The 26,526-nt window shown below is 38.2% G+C and overlaps 1 protein-coding gene and 1 long non-coding RNA gene across 17 annotated transcripts in view; one reads left to right on the plus strand and one right to left on the minus strand.

Annotated features, from left to right (window-relative positions):
• Positions 1 to 731: 731 nt before the first annotated feature.
• The window catches only part of LOC112563615 (RNA-binding motif, single-stranded-interacting protein 3-like), a 141,672-nt gene continuing 115,877 nt past the window's right edge, over positions 732 to 26,526 (minus strand). For 13 of the 16 annotated variants that reach the window (XM_025237755.1, XM_025237753.1, XM_025237754.1 and 10 more), the window contains 7 exons: positions 25,281 to 25,500; positions 20,372 to 20,466; positions 19,755 to 19,804; positions 19,247 to 19,406; positions 17,021 to 17,131; positions 6,750 to 6,827; positions 732 to 6,506 (listed from right to left, as the gene is read on the minus strand). In XM_025237755.1, the coding sequence (XP_025093540.1) occupies positions 6,444 to 6,506; positions 6,750 to 6,827; positions 17,021 to 17,131; positions 19,247 to 19,406; positions 19,755 to 19,804; positions 20,372 to 20,466; positions 25,281 to 25,500 (777 nt within the window). In that variant the 3' untranslated portion in view covers positions 732 to 6,443. Of the gene's footprint in view, positions 6,507 to 6,749; positions 6,828 to 9,704; positions 14,170 to 14,221; positions 17,746 to 19,246; positions 19,407 to 19,754; positions 19,805 to 20,371; positions 20,467 to 25,280; positions 25,501 to 26,526 lie in introns of those variants that run through there. The other 3 variants (XM_025237756.1, XR_003099081.1, XM_025237761.1) reach the window with 3 other exon arrangements.
• LOC112563616 overlaps positions 4,840 to 26,526 on the plus strand; it is an 85,855-nt gene continuing 64,168 nt past the window's right edge. Inside the window, exon 1 of the long non-coding RNA XR_003099082.1 lies at positions 4,840 to 4,970. This is a non-coding gene — a long non-coding RNA (uncharacterized LOC112563616). The remainder of the gene's footprint in view (positions 4,971 to 26,526) is intronic.

Raw genomic sequence — 26,526 nt, forward strand, 5'->3', positions numbered from 1 at the left:
ATCCTGATGTTTATAGTGTGCATTGACTTTACTATGCTGCAGATCTACATTCTGTTAGAGCAGTTATACTAGTTTGTTTTTTTCTTTTTATTTTTACCTAAAAGGTGCAACATTTGTCACATTCCATGCTAATACCTTAACAGTTATAAAGTAACTTAGAGAAGCTGGGTGGTCCACACATTCCACTATGCCTCGTGCTATCCAGCAATTATATTTTGATTAAATTTTTTAATGTAAAAATTGAGCATTGTAGTTTCTGTTAATTAAAATTTTGTTCCGTCCATAGTTTCAGTCAAATGGGTAATTTATGGATTTTATTGAGTATCATTTGCCTTAATTTGTATTCACATTATGTGCATTAAAAATGTTGAATTGTAAAAGAAATAAATCTATGGTCAATGAAAAGATTTTGTGTCTTATCAATTCGGTGAATGTTGAAACCTTTCTTACCAACATCAAGTTTAGGAATACTGTATGTGATTCTTCACTTCACTTTGGTAAATGTGTCATTAGATATAACTGTGACATTGAGTTTGCAGATGCCTGTCCTTACAGTCAGGTTGACAATATTTTTCTTGCTGAATTCTGTAAAAGCATTTTATGTTCCATGCTCGTGTTTACAGATCTTCCTTCAAAACAATTCTCTCACACAAGCTCCCCAAGAATTCTGACTGCCCATAATTTAAACAAATTTAAATACTTTTCTCACAAATGGTATGACTCAAAGAAAAAAGCATTAAATGAGGCTTTACTGAAAAAGGAACACCAGAGACACAAGAACAATCAATAAAACACCAAAATTTCACAGGTAACACAACAATCAGTCGAAGCCTACTCTGAAAGTGTACAAGTATCTCATTACTTGAGAATCCCATTATGATCACACCTCTGTCAAGCACCACAGTGATTCCAGCTTGCTGCCAAGTCACAACAGCACTGTCAACAACACATTCAACTACACATACACAGAATTAATCCAAGAAATATCTGAAATTAAAGAAAAAGAAACCAGCAAAGAATGGCATCAGAGAAGAGGCACTTAGATTGCTTTTTCTCGGTTTACACAAGTTTCACCAGCGTCGCTGGCAAGTCACACGTGAGCATTAAAATGAAAATGAAGGCAGTAGACGACAAGGTGGACATACTTCTTGCACTAGGTATTGACTCTAGGAAAATAAAACGCTTTCTTCCATGATAGTAACGAACTTCTTCCGAAAGTTGCTTATATTGGTTAAGACATAATTAAGTAAATTGTAAAGAAGAAAACAGAAACAGGGAGACTAGACGAAGCAGAAGCATCCCCACGAATATCAGTTAACTCTGACGTGGCAGTGATAGCCATCAGCTGCCTGCTGTAAGCAAACTCCCGCACTAGAAGGTACTCGAGTGACAATCCGACTACCACCATTGGGTAGACAAGGTAATCCGACTAGCTATAGGTAATCGACTAGCTACAGATAGACACGACAATCGACGCTACGCTGAACGAACAGGCAGAAATAATTATTGCAATAACTTGTAGGATTTGCACTATAATTTGTTAAAATCATGTCTACAATCGGAAGTTCTAGGCAACTTGGAGGTGCACAAAGCTCTGGAAAACGGAGATGTTGTCAGTGGATGGCCATAATTTTGACTTGGATCAATATATACCTCTTTAAAAAATGTGCAGAAAGTTGAAAATAAAACAACTACTTATTTTAGAAAGTTATCTTTTAAAATACCAGTCCAAGACGCATGGACATGTCTCGACATTTATATTAAAGTCTGAAGGAATCGAACAAAAATTATGATCATCTCAATGGTCAAACACTCGCAATTAATGAAACGCCACCCACCCACACGGGGGTGAGGCAAGTCTTCTAGGAAACGTAACTAGACATTCTTCAATAGTAAAACAGTTGTTTTAAAAGTTTCGTGTAATATACGAATGTAAAGTTTATATTATATAATCTACAAGTTCTCTGTTCGATTACGTGTCTGTTTTAACTTCCTGGATCTCTTCCAACCTGTGCGCTTCCAATTCTAAAGATCGAGAAATTACAGGTATGAGCACACAAGACAAAGGACAATTCGCTAATATCATTTGACCACAGCGGAACACCGGCTACTATATTCTTTGACTAGTTGAGAACTGCTTCAGGTTTCCATTGAAGATGAGGTTCTTTAAATAAAAATTAAGACTGACATGTGAGCAAACTATATTTTGTTCAAACAAGACTCATGCGAACTTAATACGTGGGACAAAACAGATAAACCTTGCTCAGAGACGATGACATTCTGAATTTTTATAAAAGCCCAAATGAAGTTTGCTGATTTTCTTTTTATATATATTTTTAAAAGCGGACGCAGGACTAGTTTTCTTGAAACCCATTAAAAAAATGCTAAATAATCGTTCCACAGATCAACAGCAAGAAGAGGTCGATAAGAAATCAAGCAGACATGTTAACTTCGCCCTACAATCTGTTCACAAAATTATATGAACTTATTCTTCGCGCATATTATGTTCACCGACACTTATTCTCTACGCATCTGTTCAGTCATTCGTGCTCAGTCAAGACTATCCCTACACACGTGATCAGTGGCAGACTCTTGTTCTCAACACAGGTTCATTATCATTGGGAACAATTAGAATACTCGCGATACAACATCATGCACATCTGTTCACAAACGTACATGCCAACATTTATTTCTACTCATTCCCTGCGGACACTTGTTTCCTTGATTATTACCTGTGGACATACTGAAAGCATTATACAGCAGTCATTTTGTAGGATTTTTTTTTTTTCATATATCTGCTGGTGTCCATACCAGACAGTGGAATATGCCAACAAAATAAAGTCTGTTCAAGCAATCAAAAAACGGTGCCAAAACATTTGTAACACATAAACCTGAGAAAACTGGAATATCCAGTCAGTAAAGGGGAAGAAGGGGGATTACTCATTCAACAAGAACTCAACGTCCGATGGACACAGTAGAACGGGATTTACAGTCTGCACTGGGAACATGTTGTCAAATCATCCTGTCTCAAGTTCTATTGTCATAAATTTCATACATTAGAAGCAGCAATAAATCTGCCTTTCAATGAGAAATAAAAAGAAAAAAAAAACTTTGTTGTGTTCGATGTACACAGCTCGGAAAAGATTACTCGATTGGTGGGGGGACTTAATTGTTGGTCACAATTATACTTTCTTTATCCCCACGTCAAATTAATTACTTGAAGGCATTACAGATGGTGACATGCTTTTTAGCCAAAAGAAAAAACCCATAAACAACCACTATTACATCATGTACGGACAACATCAAAAGTCTGGAAATCAGCTACACATTAAAGTGACATTAAAATAAAAACTAAACACACTTCTTCACCAATCACTCACAGAACCAAGTTAACAACACCAGTTTAAAAAAAAAGATTCAACGCATTCAAATTAAAAAAATGAACGTTTCGTAGAATACAGCTGATTGCAAAATTTCACAATCAGGAAAATATTCATTTCAAAATAGCGTCATATCTTTTCAAATACCAAGCAAACCATTACAAAGTGAAAAAGAAAATGTTTGAAATTTCATAAAATCGCATCTAATGCAAAAAGTCACAATAAATTTGAACGCTGAAAAAGGCCACAATCCATGAAACAGAAAGTACAATCATCCGCCAGGGTCGTGGCAGACAGCGAAATCACGCTCACCCATGCAGTTTGTGAAAAGTCCGAATCAAACAGTACAGTTTGCACATACTCTACGTTTCTATACAAATTTTGTAAACAGCAACAAAGGCTTTCTTGAGCTTTTAAAGAAACCGTGTTCACGAAAAGAAAAATGAGATTCTCTTGAATGTTGAAAGGGTTTAGGCGTCCAGCTTAATGTTTGGTCTTCTCTCCCGGGATTACTACCCCTCCTGCTACATTTCGTTGTCTCCTTCTCCCGCTCCCCTCCCCGAGTCCCAAAACCAACGGGAAGGTCTTCTTCTAATTAATGTAATTCATAGTCATTTGATTAGTATTTTATAATTTTGTTTTCTACGAACTTGATTACACGTTTCCTTCCTTCTTTGCCGCCCAGCGAGCATGCGCAGAGACACAGCCACAAGCACTTCCTGGCACCGCAAGTACCCGTCAATCAAGAGCAGAAGGCTTTACTAACAATAAATATAATACGATGACGACCACTTTCTAAAGTTCTTCCGAACTTTTATTTAGCTATTGTAAGAGGCGTATTGTGCTTCGTAAATTTAGCACACGAAACATTGATTGTTTTAGCTTTACTTCGTTAGTTGGGCGAAATTTAGATGACTTAAATGTGAACTGTTTATCGTATGTATATTCACTTGAGTGTTTATACATGTCCGTAGTTTAATCGTTAATTTGGCATTCCGAATCAATGTCTATCGTGTTTTTACGCCAGGCAGGGATTGAGCTTTTGTGTTTATCTGACGTCTTTGAAATATTTTCGGAGTGGTCCAGATTTCTACTTGTTAGATCTAATAATGCGTGAGTGAGGTGTGTCGATATGTCCACGACAAACCATCAGTGTCAAATTTCATATGAAGGAGGTAGTGTACTCGGCCTAAACAGGAAATGACGTTTGTATTGCGAAAGTCATGTGATGTTTCTTGGCCAATGTCTTTTTCTTTTTTTTTTTTTTTTTTTTCAAAGGAGTGGGGACATAACAGAAAGTCGTCTGCTGTTTTGGAAAGAGATGGAGACATGATGTGGGGAAGGAAAACAAAGATCCAAAAAGATTTATTTTTGATGAAAGCACTTCAAGACTATTCATTCTTACAGTTCTGGAGTATTTTTGGAGTTTCTGCTTCAGTGCTCACTGATTAGTCGGACATATGATTTGTGAGAGAAAGGTGGTGAGAAATCTGAAAAATATCAAGTGCTGTGCGTCGTGGTCGTATTGAGTGGACGGAGAAGTCATTTTTATAGATTCGTGATGTGACAGACGATCAACAGCTATTGCAGGTAAGTCGAATTTGTTTCATTTTTGAGGTTGAACATAGGTATCACCATTAATTTGAACAGAGGGGAGCGGTGCGAGGAGTTGTGACATTAATGAACTGCCTTTAATGAATCGAGTGATAAACGATATTTTAGTTGTTGTTTTCTTTGAGGGGAAGAACCAGTTCAAATGAGGCCCGGGGCTTGTAGAGACACGCAATTAAATTTTAAACCCACTGGAGTGTGCCTACTGTTAGTCCTTGGCCACGCTAAATAAAATTTGTTCCCGTACATTTATTCACTCATTGTGACACCTGCATGTTCTCAAGGGTGGGCGTTGGAGTTTTTCTGGGCACTGGGTTCATTTCCCCTTCGACTATTGCGAAATGAAGAACTTTCCCAACCAACCAGCCAACATCTCGGTGTGTTTCAGACTCTGTCTCTCAATCAATCAGTGTGTTATTTTACGTTTAGTAACGCGCCCAAACAGTATCACCGACATATGTCTTCTAGCAAAGGAGCAAAAATTTGTATCCGTTGTGTTTTAAATGCCACGAAGATATTTTCTAACCAGCAACACAGCACGAAAGACGCAAATCAACATTGTGGAAGAAAACACTAGGTTTCTAAACAATGTCGACCAGCTTACCACTATAACACTATAAAAATCTTACCGTATATTACATCATCATGACTGCAACTCAAAAAAAAAAAAAATAAATAAATTAAAAAAATAAAAATAAAAAAGGAACGCCAATAAAGACTATCTTATTACCTAATATTTTTAAAGTTCCATGAAAAAACTAACTGCTCAGTCGCATTTTTTTCTTAATATGGTCATATGAATTTTTTAAAATATGAAAATAACGCGCCTCAATAACTGGCGTGAGTAAAAATGTCAAAAACTACTGAAATATAAAGCGGTGTCATTATAGCCACTTCTCTTCAATTTTTTTCTTCCAGAACAGGAGCCTAATCCATAGCCTTATTGTCAAATTAATTGTGTTTGATCTATCAAAACTAAGACCTGTCGAAAATTGGTAAATTCGAACGTACCGTCAGAATGCGGCCTTCTTGTCCTCAGCTATCATCATATAAAACCAATTGATATACGTATGTAAAAATCCGTTGTACTGTAGCTGCTATCTAATAAACGAAATATGATCAGCATGTATCAGTGTCATGCCCCTCAATTTATTTCCGTACATTATGCATTGCATGTAGAAGAACATCCTTCTTGATACAAGAAATACATAGTGGAGTGAGGGAAGAAAATCGAGAGTACAATTAACGGAGGTAACCATAAAGGATTCACAGGTAAAAATAGCAGGTTCGCCATCGATCAGGAGTGGCAAAATGGTCTTCATTTGACTGAAATAACCTCTGGCTTTAATCCTGCTGAACCTTTTCTGTGGCTTTCGGTCTCAAACGAATAGTTGAGCGTGTGCTAGGCAGGAAACATGCTGTATTCTGCAGATAACTGCGGGAGACAACTCTTCATTTACTTGAGGCATAATGGCGGTGATGGGGGATGTCATCAGAAGCAATTGAACTGTGATCCTGACATGGAAAGAGAGAAAAAAAGAGAGAAAAAGGATTTAATATAGACTTGCGAAAGTAAAGGCTACTGCATATGCTATTTGCATTAACTACTACAGCATGTAACGCATTCTCTCTGCCCTACATGTTGATAACATTCCAGGCATTCTTAATCATCTTTAACAATTTAGACGGTTATACCATTTTGATAGAAAACTTTATCAGATTTATTTATTTTGACACGGAAGTTTGAGAAATTGTTACCTCAGCTGCCATTGTTTGTAGGAGCGGACCCTGCAGCGATGGCTGATAAGTCATTTGTGTGTATGGAGATGGAAGATACTGAAAAATAGTACAAAGAATAACAACTATTGAAAAAATGTTAAGTGTATAAGACTGACATAATTAAATGAAATTCATGTTTTGAAATGGTCATTAAGAAACCATAGAGAACATGTCTGTAAGATGCATTATTAGTTTAAGGATGAAAGTAAAATTCCTGTTAAAGTTTTACTTTCCTAACCGTGGATAGGCAAGCAGATCTGTGATAAATTATATTGATACCTCCTAATTTAGTTAGTCACATTCAAATTTACTTACTTTTCATTAACTTTTAAAGAAATGCATAATCACACATATTTGTTGGTATGGGGAAAAAAGGAAACATATGGCAATAGGAGGGATCCTCAATTCCTAACCATGAAAGTCCTCAAAAATATCAATGTTCCAGATCTTACTTCCTTTCTCATGCAGAAAATCTCAACAAGAACATTTTATAAGGCCTCCTGTTGATATACTCAGCACATCTCTCACCCTCCTGATTCGTGACACAACCCCTCACAACTGCTTCATCCTTCAACCCACCCTATACTCTAAAACTTACCCTAACACTCTGTTCTAGTTCCCCATAAGTACATGTGTGTAAACAGGCTCCCTAAAAAAAAAAATACGTTTTTTTTGTAGAGAAATTCAGATATATATTTTTCTGCCAGGCATATGTATATATAACACAATTTAAAGAAAGGATAGTTTAGATAAGAAGTGCTTATGCTTTTTTACTGTATAAATCATTTCATATTAATGTGCTTACAAGTGATGGTCTGGAGGGCATAGATTTATTCCTACTGGACTGTGTACTTTTTTTTAGGTAGGTTTTTTTTTTAGGTCTGTATCTAGTCTTAATGGCTTTCCACTATTTATTGGCTGGGCTACCCTGGAAATGGCAACAAAGATCTTGGCTTGTTTCATTTTAATTCTGCTGAAAGATCTCCAGATAAAAGGGGCATATCTGTTGTAGAAATTGTTAGACTGAAGTGTTTGCAACAAAGTTTGTAAGCTTTGTTTCCATAGAAATGTTTGTGTGTGTGTGTGACTGAAGTAATTTTTTTTTGTATCTCCTCAAAGATTTATTCAGTTTATTAGACATGACCATAATTCATATACAGACATAAACTGTAGTGCAGCTAGAAAGACTTGATTCTTAATCAATAATGTTTATAGAATTGTAATATTCTAGTATTCTTTGAGCTTACTGACGCTACCCACTTAATGGCGCACAAACACCTTAAGGGCACCATCTGTGTTCTAGACTAATTTTAGACTTCAGATCATTTGGTGATCAGCTTGCCACTATGCTTGGAAGAAGGAATAGACAGAAGTGACTTGCCAACAAGATGTTTAAAGAAAACAAGGAGAAAAATAGTAAGATGAAATCATGCAGCAGAAATACTTGACAAAAATGATAGTACTTCATTCATTCTGTCGATTCATTTTCTAGAAGTGAAATGTCAGTGAATAAATCTGACCCTTCAGATTAGGTTTGCTAGACAGGAGGCTTGTCAAATCTGTTTCATGATTTCTGTGCAAAAAAAATAAATCACTTTCACAGCACCTTGGGACTTTATGAGAGATCACATGCTGATGCCATATATTACTTAAAACGAGCTCTGAAAATTAAATGAAAGGATATATATATACACACGCAGACCTCAAAGTAAAATGAAAAGGCGAATAATTATGCTTCTTATTCAACTCTTTGTCACTAGTTTCTGTTAAAACATTCACATGCTTTAGACACCATTTAATTTCTAAACATTCATAATCATGCAATATATTTAGTCAAGATTATAAACATCCCAAAACGTGCATGCATGCTTGGTTTTTTAATTTGGGGGGTAGGGGAGCTGGGTGGGTTATAGAAAAATCCCAGTTTTAAAACTTGCAATAAATTAGCCTTTTCTCGAGTTCAAGCAAGTGGTCTTGAGCACAAATTAGCATTGTCATGCATAAGTTTAAAACCTGCACATATAAATATAGTTCATAGTTTTTGTCACCTCATGGTTCTGGTAAAAGAACAGAATAAGGCCTAAATCTAGATTTAAACAAAAAAATTAATGTAGATCTTATTTCTTATCAGCATTTAATCTGCTATCTGAATATGTGTTTTGCAGCAACATTTTTTTAAATTCTAGACTGCTTAGAATAATACCCGAAGACTCCCCCACCCAACGAAAATGCCAGGTCCCCGCTATATCTTTCAAATAGATTAATTTCAAAGGTTGCACAAAGGGCAGGCAGTTGTCTGGAGCCATCATAATGTTATGTAGTTCAGACAACTGAATAGCCAATAAATGGGCAACATGCAACAGGTTTCTGCTCATTGATTTAATCTTTCAACAGGATTCCACTGAAAGCCTTATTTTTTAATGTGGAGAGTCATTTGTAAGTGCACTCCCTTCTATGCATACATACATATCCCGTGATTTTGCACACCTCAGCTGTGGTGAATTGACTGAAAGGTAGGATAGTAGCAATTTCTTGGTAAAATCAAATGATGTTACATCATGGCCAAAAGGTCTTAGTCTCTAGCCAGAGACTTAAATTTTAGTGTATAGCTCTCAAAGTAAATGTATTAGTACACTTCCTGTACATAACTAATATTAATTGGTTCAAATTATCAGAAAAAAATTTAGACTTGTGGTCTCTTTTGTTTATATAGTTTCCTAGGGTATGAAGTTACCCAAAAGCAGGTCAGTCTGATCTGATTATGGCCGAATCTCCAACAAGATGGTGTAGCTCATCAGAATAAAATTATTTTGACATCTTTGACTGTCCCATCTATGACTAAGACTAGCTTATCTCATGAAATGTAGAGATAACATGATAGTAAGCTAATGAAGCTCACAATTGCATTCATCAAAAGACAACAGACACTGTCACTGCAGGTGATTCTAAAACATTTATTCACAGCTAAAACAAGAATTAACAAATACTCCAACCAAATGCTACAAGGAAGGACAATCAACTTCTTTCTAAGCCTATCAACACAAAACAGCCCCTACACATCATAGAAGCACACAAAAAAAAAACAAATTAGCAAAATCCAAATTATTTAAAAGTCATGGGGGTTGGGGGACACAAATCAAGAGGTACACTTTGTAAAATGATGCAAAAAAAGGAAAAACATGTAAAAAAATACAAAATTCCTTTTTCTCTGTTACACACATGAAAATAACACTTTGTATACCTTTTGTTTCATAGCCTCTGAGTGAGCACTGCATCCAACTTATGAGATAAAATGGCATCTGCTTGCAGAGATTACTTATAAGATTCCACCAGCAAATTGTGTTCTTTAACCTTTAACTGATGATGCAATAAAGTTAGTGATGATTTATACTTGTTTTACTGAGGATGATGCAGAAAGTCAAAGTGCCGTGACAATGTTGACAGTGAAAAATGGCCTGTTTTGCCTTACTAGTTTCTTATTGCCCTCTTTTCACATTTGGCTGTTAGCTTTTTCCCAGGCCTCCATGAATGACCAAGAGGTTCAGTTTGGTCCCTCATCTTTGGGATAGTATATTTTAGTACCCATCTCTGAAGATGCTGCTACTTGCAAATAACAATCACACAACCTTGGTCCCACACTCAATAATGAAAAATAAAATGTACAGCCTTTGTTATCATCACTTGAAATTGTAATTTAACTGCAGGATTTGTGAACACGTTGTCCAGTGCTGTTCACTAAGTATATAGGGTCTGAGAATTGCTTTTTTCTTTCTCTCTCTCTCTCATGCACACATTTTTATAGAGGTTGTAAGGCAAAGATAGTAAATCAGGCAATTATTGCTTTTATATATGCCAGTCTACTATATTCTTCTACCCTATACAGCTATTAGTCTTCCCTTTTTCTCAGTAAAACGTGATCTTCCTTCCCTTCCATTGTGAAAATGATGTTTATTAGTGGATATGTTGGTAAAATTTAATAAACACCTTATATTCTCTCAACTACCGTCATGTCCCTCATATGCTTTCTGTGAAAACTTGTTTAAAGTATTAAGTATTCTGATCATCTGGTGTAAGTTTTGCAGGGGATAAATTTCTGTTAAAAGTTTGCAAGAATCAGACTCAATGTGCAATGGGAGGGGATGGGGAGTAATCTGGGAGAGTCACCACTTGTGCTCAACCCTTGATGCATGCTCACCCACTCATGCTGCTGCAGGACAACCATCAAAATTTCAATCACTCTAACTCCAACATTCCAGAAAATACAAGTCACTCCTGGTGCACCATGCCTGCATTATCAGTCACCATGTTATTCCTACCTTTAATTTTACTCTTAAAAGTTGCATATTTTTGATTATAGGAAAACATAAGAGACTTGAAATTCTCCACAACTCTCTGCTAAGCTAGGTAGCACTTTAGTGGCATAAACATGTTAAACATTACTCAGATCCAGCCCTTCCTGCATTGCAGTTATTAATGCATAAATTCTGCCATTCTCTCATGATAAAAATGAGTTGTTAAAAAGTATTGTTGTGACTTATAAAAAGGTCAGTGCTAACCAGTCTGAAATAAACAAACTGAAGGCTATGAAACAAACACACTGTCACATGTAAGTCATACTCACAAACTATACAAAACTATTATTGCGTCAATGTGCAGACTAACTTATCGAGTGACAGGGCAGATCCTGAGTTTTTTTAGTGGTAATCTGAAGATGGGAAGGACCAGCTAGTCTAGTAATTAAGTGAAGTTTTCTTCTCCTAAATATTACATCTCAATGCACACATGCCTTAGTGCTTGTGTGTATTCATGCATGCAAGCACAGGTAAAGTGCACATGTATATACACATCCACAAACATACCCACAATTTACTCCTGCAAAATGCGCATGTCTGGGCACCCCATGCATTTGTGTGCACATAAACTTCCCCACAAGAAGCCAATTACTTAACACTTAACCCTCCCCCATTGATTATAGCAATGCCACTATTACCAAGCTTCATTACAAAAATGACACAAATGTCTAGGATAAAGTAAGCCCATCACCCAAACTTCACAAGATAAAATTCATGATGACAAATGCTGATAGGTAGGAAAAAACAGTGGGCGAGAACATCAGAGAGAACAGTTAAGATGCATTGTGAGCAGATAAGCCTCCCCACAAAGCTCCTGTTATTGCAGTCACAAAAATATCAGAGGCACTCATCAGGAACATTCTAGCTGCTATGCTCTACCTCCTCATTAAGTGGTGCATGCATGCTAGCCACCTGAGTTACAAATTCAAAACAAAGACTTTTTATATTAAAAAGCACATTAACAACAAATGAAAGTGGGTATGTGTAAAATGCCTATAAGAACATAACTTTGATGATAGCAATGTTTTCCCGGGAGCTATGTAGGAATTTTTTTTAAATCAAAGGCAATAATATGCTTTCCTTCAGAAGCCCGGAATGTGTTGTTACTTTGTGTAGAGTATACTACTAGCCAACGTCTCTTGCAGTGTATCACGAGCCACTGTACATGAAGTAAACATGAAGTGGTATGTACAAATAAAATCACTAATGCATAGAATCTCATAAAAAGGGGAAAGTCAATGCACTTTTTTTTGTTACTGTCAATTAAAAGAAACTTTGGTGTTGTAAATAACCGCTAGGTGTAGCATGCTTGAAAAGCTGTGACAATATAAGATGAAAAAAAAATCCCATAGGAAGTTGAATCAACAAAGGTAAAACTTTTCCCTTAAAACATTTAAGTAATATATTATGATCAGTTTGGAACAAGTATACAACAAGAGGAAACAGGCTGAAGTCTTTTTCAGGCTAGTTTTATGCCTGCTTTAGAGCACACGTTGCAACAGAGGTGTCATTCAAATGAAGGCATTCCATCTTCTCAATGATCCATTCATGTGTAAACTGGATCCACAAATATCACAAAAAAATCATGCAAAAAATAACATGGAGGTATTGGCATACTGGCTTTTCAAAGTTTTCTTTCAAAAAAGGGTCAAAAAACATTTCCAGCTTTTCAGGCAGCATGAATAATGCATAGCAGATTATTGTGGATGCCCCAGTCCCAGATACTGAAAGATTATATCAAATAGAAATCCCAGATAGTTTTTTCCTCCTAGCTGCTGACTAGATCTTTGGTAGGGGTGAAAATGAAGAGAATATACTGAATGGGGATATGAAAATGGGAAAGTACCTGGACTGGGGTTGTTCCAGTTTCTTTTGAAGATTTAGATTGAGGCAAAATACTTTGCTAACTAATATGTTTTGGTGTTATAAGTAGGCAAGCAGAGAAGTGAAGTTTCTATGTATGGCATAATTTGGAATATTTATCAAGCATCCAATTCTTGCATCTTCTACTCACTGGCTAATAATGGCAAAAACCAAGCCATCCAGTAAATATGTGTCAGAAATGACAAGACACAAAATACTATATCATAAAGTATAGGACTTTTTTGTAAAAAAATTTCATACTTTCCAAAAAGGATATATAATTTGAAAAATTCACCACAGATAAGCACCTGAATGTTTTGTTAATAATTTGAAGCTCTAGAATATACCAGATGCACTATTGTGAATAAAGTAACTTTAAACCAAAAGTATAATATATTATTTAGGAATTTGTTTCTTGTTCTTTCAAACCAACCACTTGAAACAAACACAAATAGTTGGAGTGGGTCATATAGCAATAATTCAAAACTATGAAACTTAGAACAGATGAGTTTATGATATGTCCCAGGTGAAGGAGGAAGGAAACTGGTAAAAGTGCTGCTTTTTGTAAAGAAAAAGGAAAGAAGTATTATGAGAAGCTAGTTTAGTATTGTCCTCAGAGCCACAGAATAATTTATTTCTTGCCTAGGTTTTGTGATAACTCATGAAAGACCTTGAAATTCCAACAATGTCTTCTTTTAATAAAATGAAGGAGGAGTGGGGGGGCTATAATGTGTCACAATAAAGACTGAAATAAAAAAGATGCAAAACATTTTTAAGAAACTTTATTATGAAGGAGCATAAAAAGTGGATTTTCACTGTCAAAATAGTCTTTGGTAAGAAGGAGGTCAAGTGATGTTGCCTACTGGCTTCAAGATGATAAAATGCTGCACTTCTGACATCATTTAACCAGTAATTATGTGTACATTCTCATTCGTTTTCAAAACATAACAGACAGCAAGGGGAAGGTAAGGGATAAAGAGAACAAAACAAGGGAGGGGGGAAAACAGCCTGAATGAATATCATTTCTCTTTCCATGGGGTTATATCAGCAAAATAAAAAACACACACACACATACAAAACCAATGAATCCTCAAAAGACAAAACAAGGTACCCACATTTATCTGCAGTATTCAAATAAAAAAAATGTTATGTACAAAAGCAAGCAGCATGAACCAACATAACTTCTTTATGCCCCAAATAAAATTTAAAAAGCCAAAAAAAAAAAAAGGAAATCACATTACAACAACAATCAGAAAAACACAGTCTTACAAAGTCACATCTTAAAGACTTTAAAACTGATCACCAAAATCCACACAGTTCAAGGTAACAATTTCATCCAAATGATTTTTTTTAAAATGCTGAAAAAAAGCTCAAGGAAAAACTGCTGAGTAACAGCTCTGTACAAAGTCTCCACTCTAGGAATCCACTTATCTGGCACAAGTTGCCACCATCCTTAGACTGAGTAAGCTTTGGTCAGCCTTCTATCAAAGTGTTTAGGTTTCCTGGACTCCTTATATGGCAATCAGTACATCGAGTAACTCATGGCAGATTGTACTGGGATGTTTGCAGTTTATATCACAAGAAGGGACAAACTTGCAATGCTAATCAGCAAGAATGAAGTTTTGTTATATAATGAGGCTGGCAGGCTGAGGCTCCATTATGTACATAAACTAGTAAGAGTCCATCTTATTCATTCTTTCCTTCAGACTATTGATAGGAGACTGACCAGTCTCCTGTCAGTCAAAGACATGGGAAAATATTTTTGGAGTGGGAAAAGCAAACAACAAAAATAAAAATATTGTTTTCCAACATGAAACTCCATTCTGTGGCATGCAAGTTTTTTAAAACTCAAAAATAGCTCCATACTTAATCAAAATTTTTGTACAATTCCTTTAAAGGAGCACAATTTAAAAAGGAAAAAAGGTTATAAAAGCAGATGGCTATGCAACCATGCTGTGTCGCATTCTATTGCCAGTGCATGCCTACCACGGTGCAAATAGCCAATCAGCCATCACAAAACCATCACTCTGACAAGAAAAACAGTGGACAGAGAGGATTATTTTCTGCATTGGCTTTGTCCCTTTATTTTAAAAAATCTTAAAACTCTCATATGAGACTAAATTCTGAATGGCAGGTTAGGTGGGTTTGGAACAAGTACTGAATAATGGCATAAGAGAAAAACAATTGTTACAGGTTCTTAATTCTCTGCAAGTATTGGGCTTTGATGTGTGATACATCCACCAATCCCCCTCAGGTAATCCTGTCTTTCCACAGCACATTTTATCAAATGTTCTTCTTTCTTTAAAATCCACTTGTCTTGGCACAAGTTTTTTGCCATATTGTGCTTGACTCCTTTGTTCCTTTTGTCCACCTAAAACCTTAAAAACTGGGGAGTGGGTAAGGGAGGGCACCAAGATTATGCCACAATAAAATCGGAAAATATGACCTGCTGCCATTCCGCCCTTTGCCTGGCATGTCTGGACAATCTAACATATGCTGCCAAAGTGTATTTACAGTCATGATGAAACCCATTGTAACATGTATTATAAGCATATCTGATGACAATATACATCTTCACTTCCAATGGCTTGCCTTGTCTGGGTTTGATTATTGCCAAGATATACAGTGGAAGCATTTTAATAAAGGACAGAAAAGAAGAGAAAGGGGTTCTAAGTATTATGTAAGAAAGAAGAAATTCAATTTTAAATAATTACAGATGTGAGTAATACCTCACTAAATGTATGATCCTGGAAGACTATTTTAGTAGAGTCCAAGAAATCTGCATGTACTATATAAGTGTTAGACAATAAAACAGTCATAAACATCTCTACAAAGAACAGATGTTTACATGATCTGGCAGTGAAAAACTTCACCAAAATTTGTAAACAAAAATGTACACCTTGTTTAGCTGCTGGCCTTGACACAGTCCAGTATTAACTTGATACAACTCTCCAAACATAGAAAAGTGCCTTCTCTCTTCCAGACCATGACCGCAACAAAACTAAAAGGCATTTTTTACACTTGCCTGTCCTGAGAAACAAACTTTGGCATTAAGCTGGAATACAGTCTTTAGATATTATTAGTACATAACTTTGTACACCTTGGTATGTGCCGCATCCTCAAGGCCAACTGCCCAAACACTGATGACTTAATGGAGTTTATCATTCTTTAAAATAACAAATGTCCAAGTTAGGTCCCACTGAAATCTGATGTTATATTGAATGTGGACTGTATAAATCCCTGTTAATTTTTACCTGCATGATCTATTTTGTTTTTCTCACTTAAATCAAAGATTCTATGAAAGAGAGACTATCTTTCTCATATAAAGGGTTCTATGTTTTACCAGCAATATCCAGATTATCCATTCTGGTGTTTTAGGCTATATTTCTATGTTGGTGACTTTTCAATGTCAGTTACTTATTACTTGTTGATCAAGATTTGAGACTCGCAACAATACAGCATTTTTTCCAGGTGAAAAAGAAGGTACGGACAATCTTAATTGTAAATGATAATAGCAGCAATTGCCCATAAAATGTTCAGTCTTCATAAACATTTTTTTTTAATTCTTTCTGCAACTGAATGACTTTAAGTACAGAAACCAAGATGTGCATATGTATCAATATTAAAACAGTCTTGCCAAGTGCTACTTGCTCCTTGTTTAATAGCAGATTTAGGCAAGCCCTGAAAACTGCACCAACCATTTTTTCCATTTAAACATCATGACAACAAGAAGAGGAGAGGCCAAGCCAAGTAAGACAAGAAAATGCTAGTTACACTGCACTGTCACACTACAACTCTAAGATCAACTTCATTCACATTCTGCTCAGTGACTTGAAGAGTTAATAAGCAAATGGTCAACAATAAAACTGAGAAAAGCAGCCCGCCTAATGTCTCAATGCACAAATAGGATGCTAGTTCTAGCAGCTATAGAGTAAGAAAGAACAAAATTCAAGGTCAAATGGGGACACCAGCAAAAGAGAGAGCACTGTAGGAGGAAAACAGCGCAAATTACAAAACGGCATGCTCTTCCCCTACCGAAGCACTGGAGAGGGAGAGCTGCCCCATCTGGCTTGTCAGCTGTGGCATGACCCCTGACCCTGGGTCAAGGGGTGCAGCGTTGCCATGGTGAAGTGTACTCGGTAGCATCTGTTGATTACAGCCAATGTAAACTCACAGAACTAAGCATAGCTACATCTTAAAAAATGTAAACATATTAAAAAATAATGGTAAAAGGCTGAAGCTCAGTGAAACACTTAACTAGTACATGTAAAAAGAAACAAAAAAAAAAAACCTCAGTTACTAAGGAAAATCATTCTCTTCTTATAATGACAAATAGTCATCATACAACAAAACAAGGATCATTGTAGTCGTCATTATCAACACACAACTGAAATGTTAGAAGGACAAAAAATATTAACAAAGCATTCCTTCCACATCAAACATGAAACAATTCTTGATTCCGAAAATCCTTTTCTCTTTCTTCCTGTCTCTGTGTCCATGTCTTCCACAGTAATGTGAGAAGATTGAAGAACTGAGAACAAGGTGAGGGTTATTTGCATGCACAAGGAGTCCAACCACTACCCCCAGTGGGTAAGAAATCGCACATGGGGAGGGTGAGGCAAAGTCCCCTGAGGAAGGGGGTGAGGGCGTAGCACAACCCCATGAGCTGCCAGTTATGGCAGGCTTGGAAGATGATGTTACATCAGGGTCCCGGTGGGGTCCAAAACTGCTGACACGTCGGGGTGCACCGAAGGAAGGATCTGTGAATTAGAATGTCACACAGGTCAAGTCACACACCACACCAACAATATCCACATAGAGGTTACCTCAACTTCCCAGCATCACAGGTTAGTGGCAATTTTCAAGCCCTCCTGCATCCATCCCTATACCTCACATATCCTCTCAGAACAGCACAGCTCTACTTTTATTATAAATATAATCTCAAAAAGGTCATTTTTCAAGGCTTTCCAAATGACTATAATGTTTTTTTGGGACGCACATGAGTGTGTGAAAGTGTCTGTAGAAAGTCCGTATACAATAGAAAGGTTTTTCTTGTTGCCATTCTAAGCATCAGACTTGCCATATTACTCTACCACCCACCCAATTCTTTGTTTTACTTGACAGCTAAATCTGCCATGCTAAAACTTTGTTTCCCGAGCTTGAAATTTACAGTAATTTTTCTCTCAGTGAAATGTAAATGATTTCAGTCTGCTTGTATTACTAAGCCCTACTTTAGATGACCTAGTGGAAAAAAAGAAACCATATTTTCCCAAGATATCTATATAGAAAGAATTTGTCTAACCACCATTTTTTTCCTTTTCTTATAAGCATCACAGGTAGATTTTTTTTTTAACCTGCTTTAAGATTTTATCAAAACACTGGGCTCACACCTCATTTCATGTAACACCAGCATAAGATTATTATGTGTATAGATCTTTTTATAAGCTTTTTTTAACTTCATGATTGGGCTTTCCTCTACAGATTCTTTTCCAGCCCAAGCAACTGCCACAAAGAATCTCCCACCCTCTTCTGTCACTGTATGATATAAATAAAGCGCTACATCACAGAAGTGGATAAGGCCCCAGCCACTATTATGTTAATGGAATATTAATAGTTTGTAAACATAAAAGGTGCAGACAAAAACATTTTAGTAGTAAGACATTTAATGTCTCTAAATGTTTCATTTTCACTAAAATAAGCTCAGCTGAAATGGAAAACCAAAGTGTTTAGAAGCATGAATGTATGCTCATTCATGCATGCATGCAGATAAATTTTTACATGGCAAATAGAAAAAGGAGAGAGCAGGGGAAAATGTAAAAGGAAAAAATGTCAAAACCAAACAGTATTTAAAAAAACGCAATCTAGTAGTGTAGAAGGATTGGAAAAAAAAGTAGAAATCTATTTTTGAAGATAAAATATAAATTAAACAAAATTTAGGCATCAATATACTTGTGCAAAACGTCAAACATGAATTTCTACGAAATGAGGATTAGTGAAAAATATTTCAATGTTAATTAAAAAGGATGGAAACAAGATCTCTGCAATTCAAACAACACACAAAAACACGTTTGTCTCTATATCTGGTAAAGGCAACATTCTGAAGTAAACTGGGACAGAAGTCACATGAAGACTGTTGACTGCACATGCATGCATGTACATGCATGCACATACTATATACATGCACAACGACACACACACAGATGGAAGTTAAAAGAAAACTATTTTTCAGAGCTTCAAAAGCACAAAAACAAAATCACTCACATGAGGCATCTGTGGCTGCATAATGTACTGTGGCAGCCAGGCAGGGCTGGAGGACACCTGATAGGTAGGAACAGGTGTAGTACTAACAGATGGGTATCGAGGCAGTGTCAATCCAGGGGGAAGAAGTGTTGGTGCACCCATGCTGTAACTCATGTACGGACTATTTCTCAATATAAATGATGTTCAATGTCAAAAGACCTTACATCTATGGCCATTTAAACAGTAAGACATTCACAAAATGCCAGTCACTTTTTTCACATCTATATTTAGAATACGTTAGAGGAAACATTGTTGAACAGATATTTAAAAGTATTATTACAGTAATTAATAACAATGACAGCTTTTGACAGCAGAAATGAATATAGTAATATGTTTAATGTATTAATAGCGCAAAATTCTGCACACATCTCTACATCTTTTAGAGATCAAAATATTGTGTCATAAATGTCAAAATATACAGAGGAAAACAAAAAAAATCATGGTGATCACATTAGTATTATACACTTACGCAGTAAGGTTAGCAGCTAATGCCTGCTGGTCATAAGAAAACTGAAGAGCCTGCACAGACAGAACAGGTTTCACATACAAGCATCACTCTAAGCGGTGACATTAAAGTCACATATATTTCTATTCCTGTTACAATAAAATCAACAATGCTTAATATGGAGAGTTGTTCACCACTTTATGTCCAAATCCAAGTAAACACAATGAAGAAAAAATCAGCATGATGGCCATCTCGAAAGCACATGAATCTACATAAAAAATATATCACTTCCTATTGGCAGGGCTACTGGCATCATCATTACTTAATACTATAGTGATGATAAATAATGAAGAGGTTGAAATCAATTTGCAACAACGATTCTATTTCAAAATGAAGTTGTTGAAGTTTCAGTGATAACAGCATTTCAAATCTTGCAGTGACCATGAAGTCTTGACTTATCTATTCATTAAATTTTGTGGAGCTTTTCTGGCAGTTTGTCAAGATGTGCCAAGCTCAATCCTCATTCATCTTACAAAACTGTTTCTAATGCTTTAAAAAATGTAATTGACCATTCTCATAGTATTACACACCTGAAATGCTTCACTCAAAAGGTTAGAAAAAATGCAGTTGTAAAAGATTACCTCATCCCTTCCGACTGTGAACAACTTTTGCTGTAACTGGTTCTTTTTCTTATTTCCACTGTCTGCAAACTTCACTAACAATGGTTCAGTACACCCTGCAATGAAAATAAAGATCAAGTGATAAGAAATATAAATAAGTTTAGGGTTTTGCTTGAGACACTTTACCCATGTGTGAAAGGCTGATACTTAGACATGCTTTGACAATGACTTCTGTTAGCAAATAACTTAATCTATAGATAAATGAAAAATGTGCAAATATCCAAATTTAAAAACAGAATGTTTTTGTTTAGAGAAAAACCAAATATACAGATAAATCATGTCATTTTAGATGAACACATGCATCACCCTTATTGTAACCCTGTCATAGGATGCTTATGCATGTGAAGCTTGTCTTGCCACAAGAAGTTATCATGAACCTCTGCATTCCCCCAATGACAGTGCTCTAGGACTCTAGGTGGCTGCTTGAGACCACATGGCTTAAGGTGTAAAAACCATCTACCTGAGGCTAAAATCAGAGGCTTTACATTCCCTGCATTTGTATCCTTAACAAGGTGCTATAAAAAGCACACACGCTTCACCAGCAATTAATTCCACCCTCCCAACCATACTGAAGTCTACCTGGGGACCTCTTTCTCTTTACCCTGCGACTCTTCCACTACCAGTGCTTTTGCAATAAAATTTATATACATGTACTCCACATGGAAGGTTGCTTCAAACAATTCATGCACTCAACATCTAGGAACACATTAAGGGTTTGGGTGGCTTTACTGTGTACAAAGGAGGTTATGTGCATGAGGAGTTTTCTTTAAAATAAACCATCAGTGAAAGTTGGAAACAAATGACTTACACTCCACAGCTATTTACATAAAGCACTAGAGTGTTAATATTAGGCACTTGAAGTCACAGTGAGTTGATAAGCAAACAGAATGGTTGAAACCTTTAACTGAACTGCCAAGTTCTACCTTCTCCCCTTGTCCCCAGTGGAACCTGACCAATAACATTATCTGGATCTTCCTGGAAAATGAGAACAATATCTGGTATTTATTTTTAAAAAAAAACTGGGGCAGGTTTTTAAGAAACTTTTCCTACACTTCCTTTTCTTGTGTCAGTGGCTCTGTCAGGTTGGTATTGTCCTATAAGGTGGCTATGTACAAGACTGCTAGGCAATGGAATAAAGGTCAGCTACAATTTCTATTTGGTAGCAGCCCCGTCTTGTATGCTGTCAGGAGAAGGTGATGCTTTTGAGCCCAACGGTCTGGAACGGATCCCTGCAACTTGAAGTCTTGACTTGCAGGTACTCTGCCATACAACTCTTTGGACTCTGAAGCTGTCCCGTCCATTGCCTACCCCTTCCTTCAGCTGACTTACCTTTTGATTAATCTCTCACAAGGGGATAATGGAGCGCGCCTTTTTTTTTTTTTTTCTTTCGTGCGCACACTCTTCCGAGTTTACCACCCTTCTCCTTCCCGGTCCAGCCAAGACAACGCTGATTGGAGGTTTCTACTGTTTATACTTTATGCCCTCTATGCTGATATCAGCCTGGTTTAAAAAAATATCTCATGGCTAAGCGGGTGGGTAGTAGTGCTAGTGAGGGTGGGGAATATAGTAATAAAGAGGAGTAGCGGTGCCAGTAGTTCAGGTACATGTTGTACCTTCTTACCTCTGCGCGCACTAAATCAACCATAATTTCTGTGTGTGAACCAAAGGCAAAGGACAATAAATAAATTCAAGCCCTTTTTCACGCTCCAGGTCTGTAATCAGTGAAGTCCTAATCGACTTCCCATGCCGATCCCGTTACCTGAGTATGTATATTCAACCAGTCAATTTTAAATGTCGGTACTATCTTTCTCTCCCCCCCCCACCCCCAAACCCCATAGTTACGTAGAAAGAAATGTGAGTGAGAAAGATATGAAGGTAAATGGTTGTTTATAAAAAGCGAGGCTACTTGCTGTATGATATTCACACGCAGAAGTTCCTGGCGGAAAATATAAAGTTCTGATGGTAGCGTGAAGCCGAAGTATGATTACTCTGAAGCGCGAATGATTCGTTCTGCGAGTTTCTTTGAAAGTTAGACAAAAAGAAGCGACAGGTAGATGCTAGATACAGACATATACGTAAAGCTTCGTGTAACACGAAAGCCACAGAAAAGGTAGGTGCTGGGGTAGCCGGTGCTTTCTCATTAAAATGGTGGGAACGATGAAGTGGGGATCGGAGGGAATCAGGCGCCTGGGCTTGATGGAATTAGGACGAGAAAAGGGGGCAACACTGTTTGCCAATCCAGTTGCGAAATACACGCACGTGGATATTATTGTCACACTGACAGGGCAGCGCACTACAAGGGGAGGGCAAGGGAATAAGATCTGAGAGACAGCTTCAATTCCCAGGACAACGACAATCTCAGAGTGGTCCCCGAGATGTTGCAATCCCTCCCAAGCTCTTCTGGTCCACTTCAAATCTCTAAGTGGTTTTGCTGTGCTGGAAAGAACCCCAAGCTCATCACTTTCTTACATTTTTTTGATCTCAATGAAACAGCGATCTACCCTCTTCTACGGTTTATACTGTTTACTGCACTGCTTGGCAATGAAGGGGACAGGGGGGGGTGGAGGAGATTAAACTGCGTGCCATGTCCTCAAGATGACCGATTTTATTGCTGCGATAGATAACACCCGAGACATGCAACGCAAGAAAGGTTGGCGTTTTTTTCTTTCTCCTTTTGCGACGGGTCTTGCACCTTCTTCAGGTCACAGAGAAACTGACATTGCCACGCACTGCACACGTAGTCCTACCCCGCTGCCTCAGCCACTGCCACCCCAAAGAAACCATCATTCTCCTCTCATGCATTATCTCTACCACCCTTCTCATCTCCCCCAAACTCCTCCTGCCGCCCACCCCCTACAGCCCTTATTCTCCTTGATATGCGAGCCCTTAAACCGAAGTGCGTGTGTGCATTCTGATCCTTCGGGACAAGCAAGCCTGTGTTCTAACATTTTGCGCGTGCTCTGTGACCTCCAAGACAACACACAAGCCAAGAAGTGTAGTCTGGAGATAACGGCGCAGGCAACCCCTACCCTGGTTTGAGGACGCAGACGATGGTAAGCCGACACCTGCGTGTCACCGCCAAACTGCGCCCTTGTCCATGCGCACCGCCCCGCAGTTTCACACGCATTTACCGCACACGCGCGTTAGAATAGGCCTACGTTGTTGTGACCCATGCACGGACACGCACTGCCAAAAAGCATAAAACATGACAAGACAGTCAATTTGAAGTGGTTTGCTGTTCCTAGCGCACGGATTGCTTGGTCTAACCCTCTCCTACTGTCTCCTCTTACCTCCCCTAACAAATCCGGGTGATGGCTGGGTGCTGAATCGGAGAAAACAGTTTTTTTCACACACTCGTGCAAACCTCAAAATATCAAACCGTTGGCGCTAAAGTCAAAGATCGTATGATCCTTGAAGGCTACACCATTGCTGCTGATTTAATCGCCGCATTAGTGGGGGCTAAAGACCTCTTCCCTTATCGAGTTCTCCACCCCACGCCCTATCTCATCTCGCTATTAAACCTAGCTCCCCCTATGATCAGAACACACACGATATTGTGCTCAGGCATCAGTGTAGAAGTACGGGCACAACGTCTTTGATGGCCTCAGAGTGAGAGAAGACTCCTGGGAGGGAGGGAAGGGTAGTGGCGTGTAACCGCGTCATAAAACCCTTTCACGAACGATGCAACAGAAGGAGTTGGGGGGTGGGAGGTGAGGGTAGGTGATTCGGAGGATGGAAACTGGTCACGTGGCCAGTAATTTCCATACATAAATATACTTTGGTGACATGTGCTCCCCTTTAGACCGACATTTTTTCAGTGAGCCTCGTAAGCCGTGCATTAGCATTCGTATACAGGCATCCGATAAATCCGCCAAACGCGACGCACGCTGGCAGTCTGGACCCAAACGCCGTCACTCTGTGCTGTATCAATCCGCAGTTCTTCATGCCAACAACACCCGCCTAAGGAGAAGTTTGAAAGGGGGAGGGGAGGAGGAGAAATAGTGGGTCAAAGGGAGATCTAAAAGTTCTGACAGCGAGGATGAGAGCACCCGCAAATGGGACTCGACATACCGCGGCTGTCGGGTAGAGGTAGGGTATGAGAGAGAGGTGTCCGGACATGCCTGACGGGTTATAAGCTCTACAATGGCGCCAGTGTTCGCCCTCGAGCGCGGAACGCCTGGTATGTGACACTATTCAATCGTCTGCCTGACGATTAGATAACTACTACCCCCTTTTTTTTAAACCGAAATTTTCATTACCCTACCCATAACCCAAACGTTGTGAACTTCATCAGTTTCTGACCTGTCACGTGAGCTTACTGGTTAGTTGTTTAGGTTCAGCCCTCTTCGCCTCCTCCCCAACCATAAGACCATTTGTCACAATGAGAGATACGTGTGTGGTCCAAGACTCAACCCTAGACTATACAGATAGGCAACTGTATTGGTCAACCGCTTTGACACTGAACTGTAGGACGACCCCGAAGCACTGGCTGTCATTAACAGCTCTTACTATATTAAGTTTTGAAGAACATTCAAGATTCTGCTGCAACCAGTCAGGTTGGATACATCTTGTTTATATATAAATTAAACATTCTGCTGTGATATACATTCACAAGTCCACTGACACCCAGACCAATCGATTTACATACACCAGGCGCCCGTTCACTTCGTGTAGGCCTCTGCCACTTTCACAAAGGCTCACAGACTTATCAAATAAACCTATAAGAAAATAATATCTATATCTCACGTGCGCGCGCACGCACACACACACACAACGTCTAAGTTTTAATCAACCACGGTGGGGTGGTGTTAGAAGTTATCATTTAACCAGTGCTATGTACCACAACTATGACTTAATAAATATTACTCACCAGCTATCAACTTGGAGTTAAACGCATTAATAATCTGTTCACATTTGTCTCTGGATTCCATCCGAGCGAATCCCACACATCGACTGAAGCCGTCGGGTTTTCGAAGAATCCTAGTGGAGATAACCGTGCCATAGTCTTTGAACATCGTTTCTAGATGCTTCTCTGAGAAGTTTGGGGGAAGATTTGCTATATAAAGATTTGTTGGGTCTTGTTCTTGTTGCTGAAAAAAAAAAACACAAGCCAAAATTAGCAAGTGGCAACCTTCGTCACGTAGTTCTGTTTTCCCCTCATTAAAATGTCATAAAAGTACACTAAACTGCTTGGGGAAGGGGAAACAAATAACTTTGATCGTTGAATAATTTTAAATAAACATTTCAATCCACATGTATTTTGTTGTTTAACAGATTTTTTCCCTCTACTAGTTATAGTATGTTTTTGTTGACTTAACAGCAAACTTTAAACAAAATGTGTTTAGAATAATATAGAGGTTAGAAAATGGTAAGAGAAAACAAAATTAATACAAAACAAGAAAGCAGGTGTTCTTATATGTAGCCTGCTTCTGCTTAGGGTTGCCTAGGGTTATGTTGGTGCACGCAACTAACTCAATGTGTGAACGCAGGAAAATGCACATCAGCGTACGCATGCACGCACCATCTCCAAGCCGCACAGCGGAAGCTCTCCAAACATAAGAGGCTCTGTTAGGCCGCATATCAAAGTGACATGGACAGCGGAGCCTGGTGATAGGGCCAAATGACTCGTATGAAAGATGGTTTTCTTTCGTGCACGGAGAGCGGAAGTTTGAAAATAGTGCGTGCCTGATAGCCGGGGTGCGATAAGGGGGCAGCTTGTATGAAAACAGCCCACCACGCTGCACTGTAGGTCTGCAAAGTCTAAGAGGTTCAGTCATGTGCCATCCCTCACCCTCACCCCCAGCTAGTCAAGGGCCAGACAGACAGCAGCAGGCTCTGACACCGAGTCTCAAACTCGGATATAGCGGAGGTTTCTATTTTTATCCACCACCCCACCGTGCATCTCTCAATCTTGTGCCGGTGGGGGGTGAAGGATGATTGAACAGCCAGCATCTGTCATGTAGATGAGGACAAGGACCTACATTTGAGGCAACATTCAGAATTTTCAGATTAACACTATTTGTTTTACCTTACTGGATATGTTCACAAATTACAGACTGATTTCTCAAACTTCACCAAAGCATGAGACAGATGTCGCCTCTCGTCGTCATTTATCA

Source organism: Pomacea canaliculata, linkage group LG5 (assembly GCF_003073045.1).
Source record: "Pomacea canaliculata isolate SZHN2017 linkage group LG5, ASM307304v1, whole genome shotgun sequence".
NCBI lineage: Eukaryota > Metazoa > Mollusca > Gastropoda > Architaenioglossa > Ampullariidae > Pomacea > Pomacea canaliculata.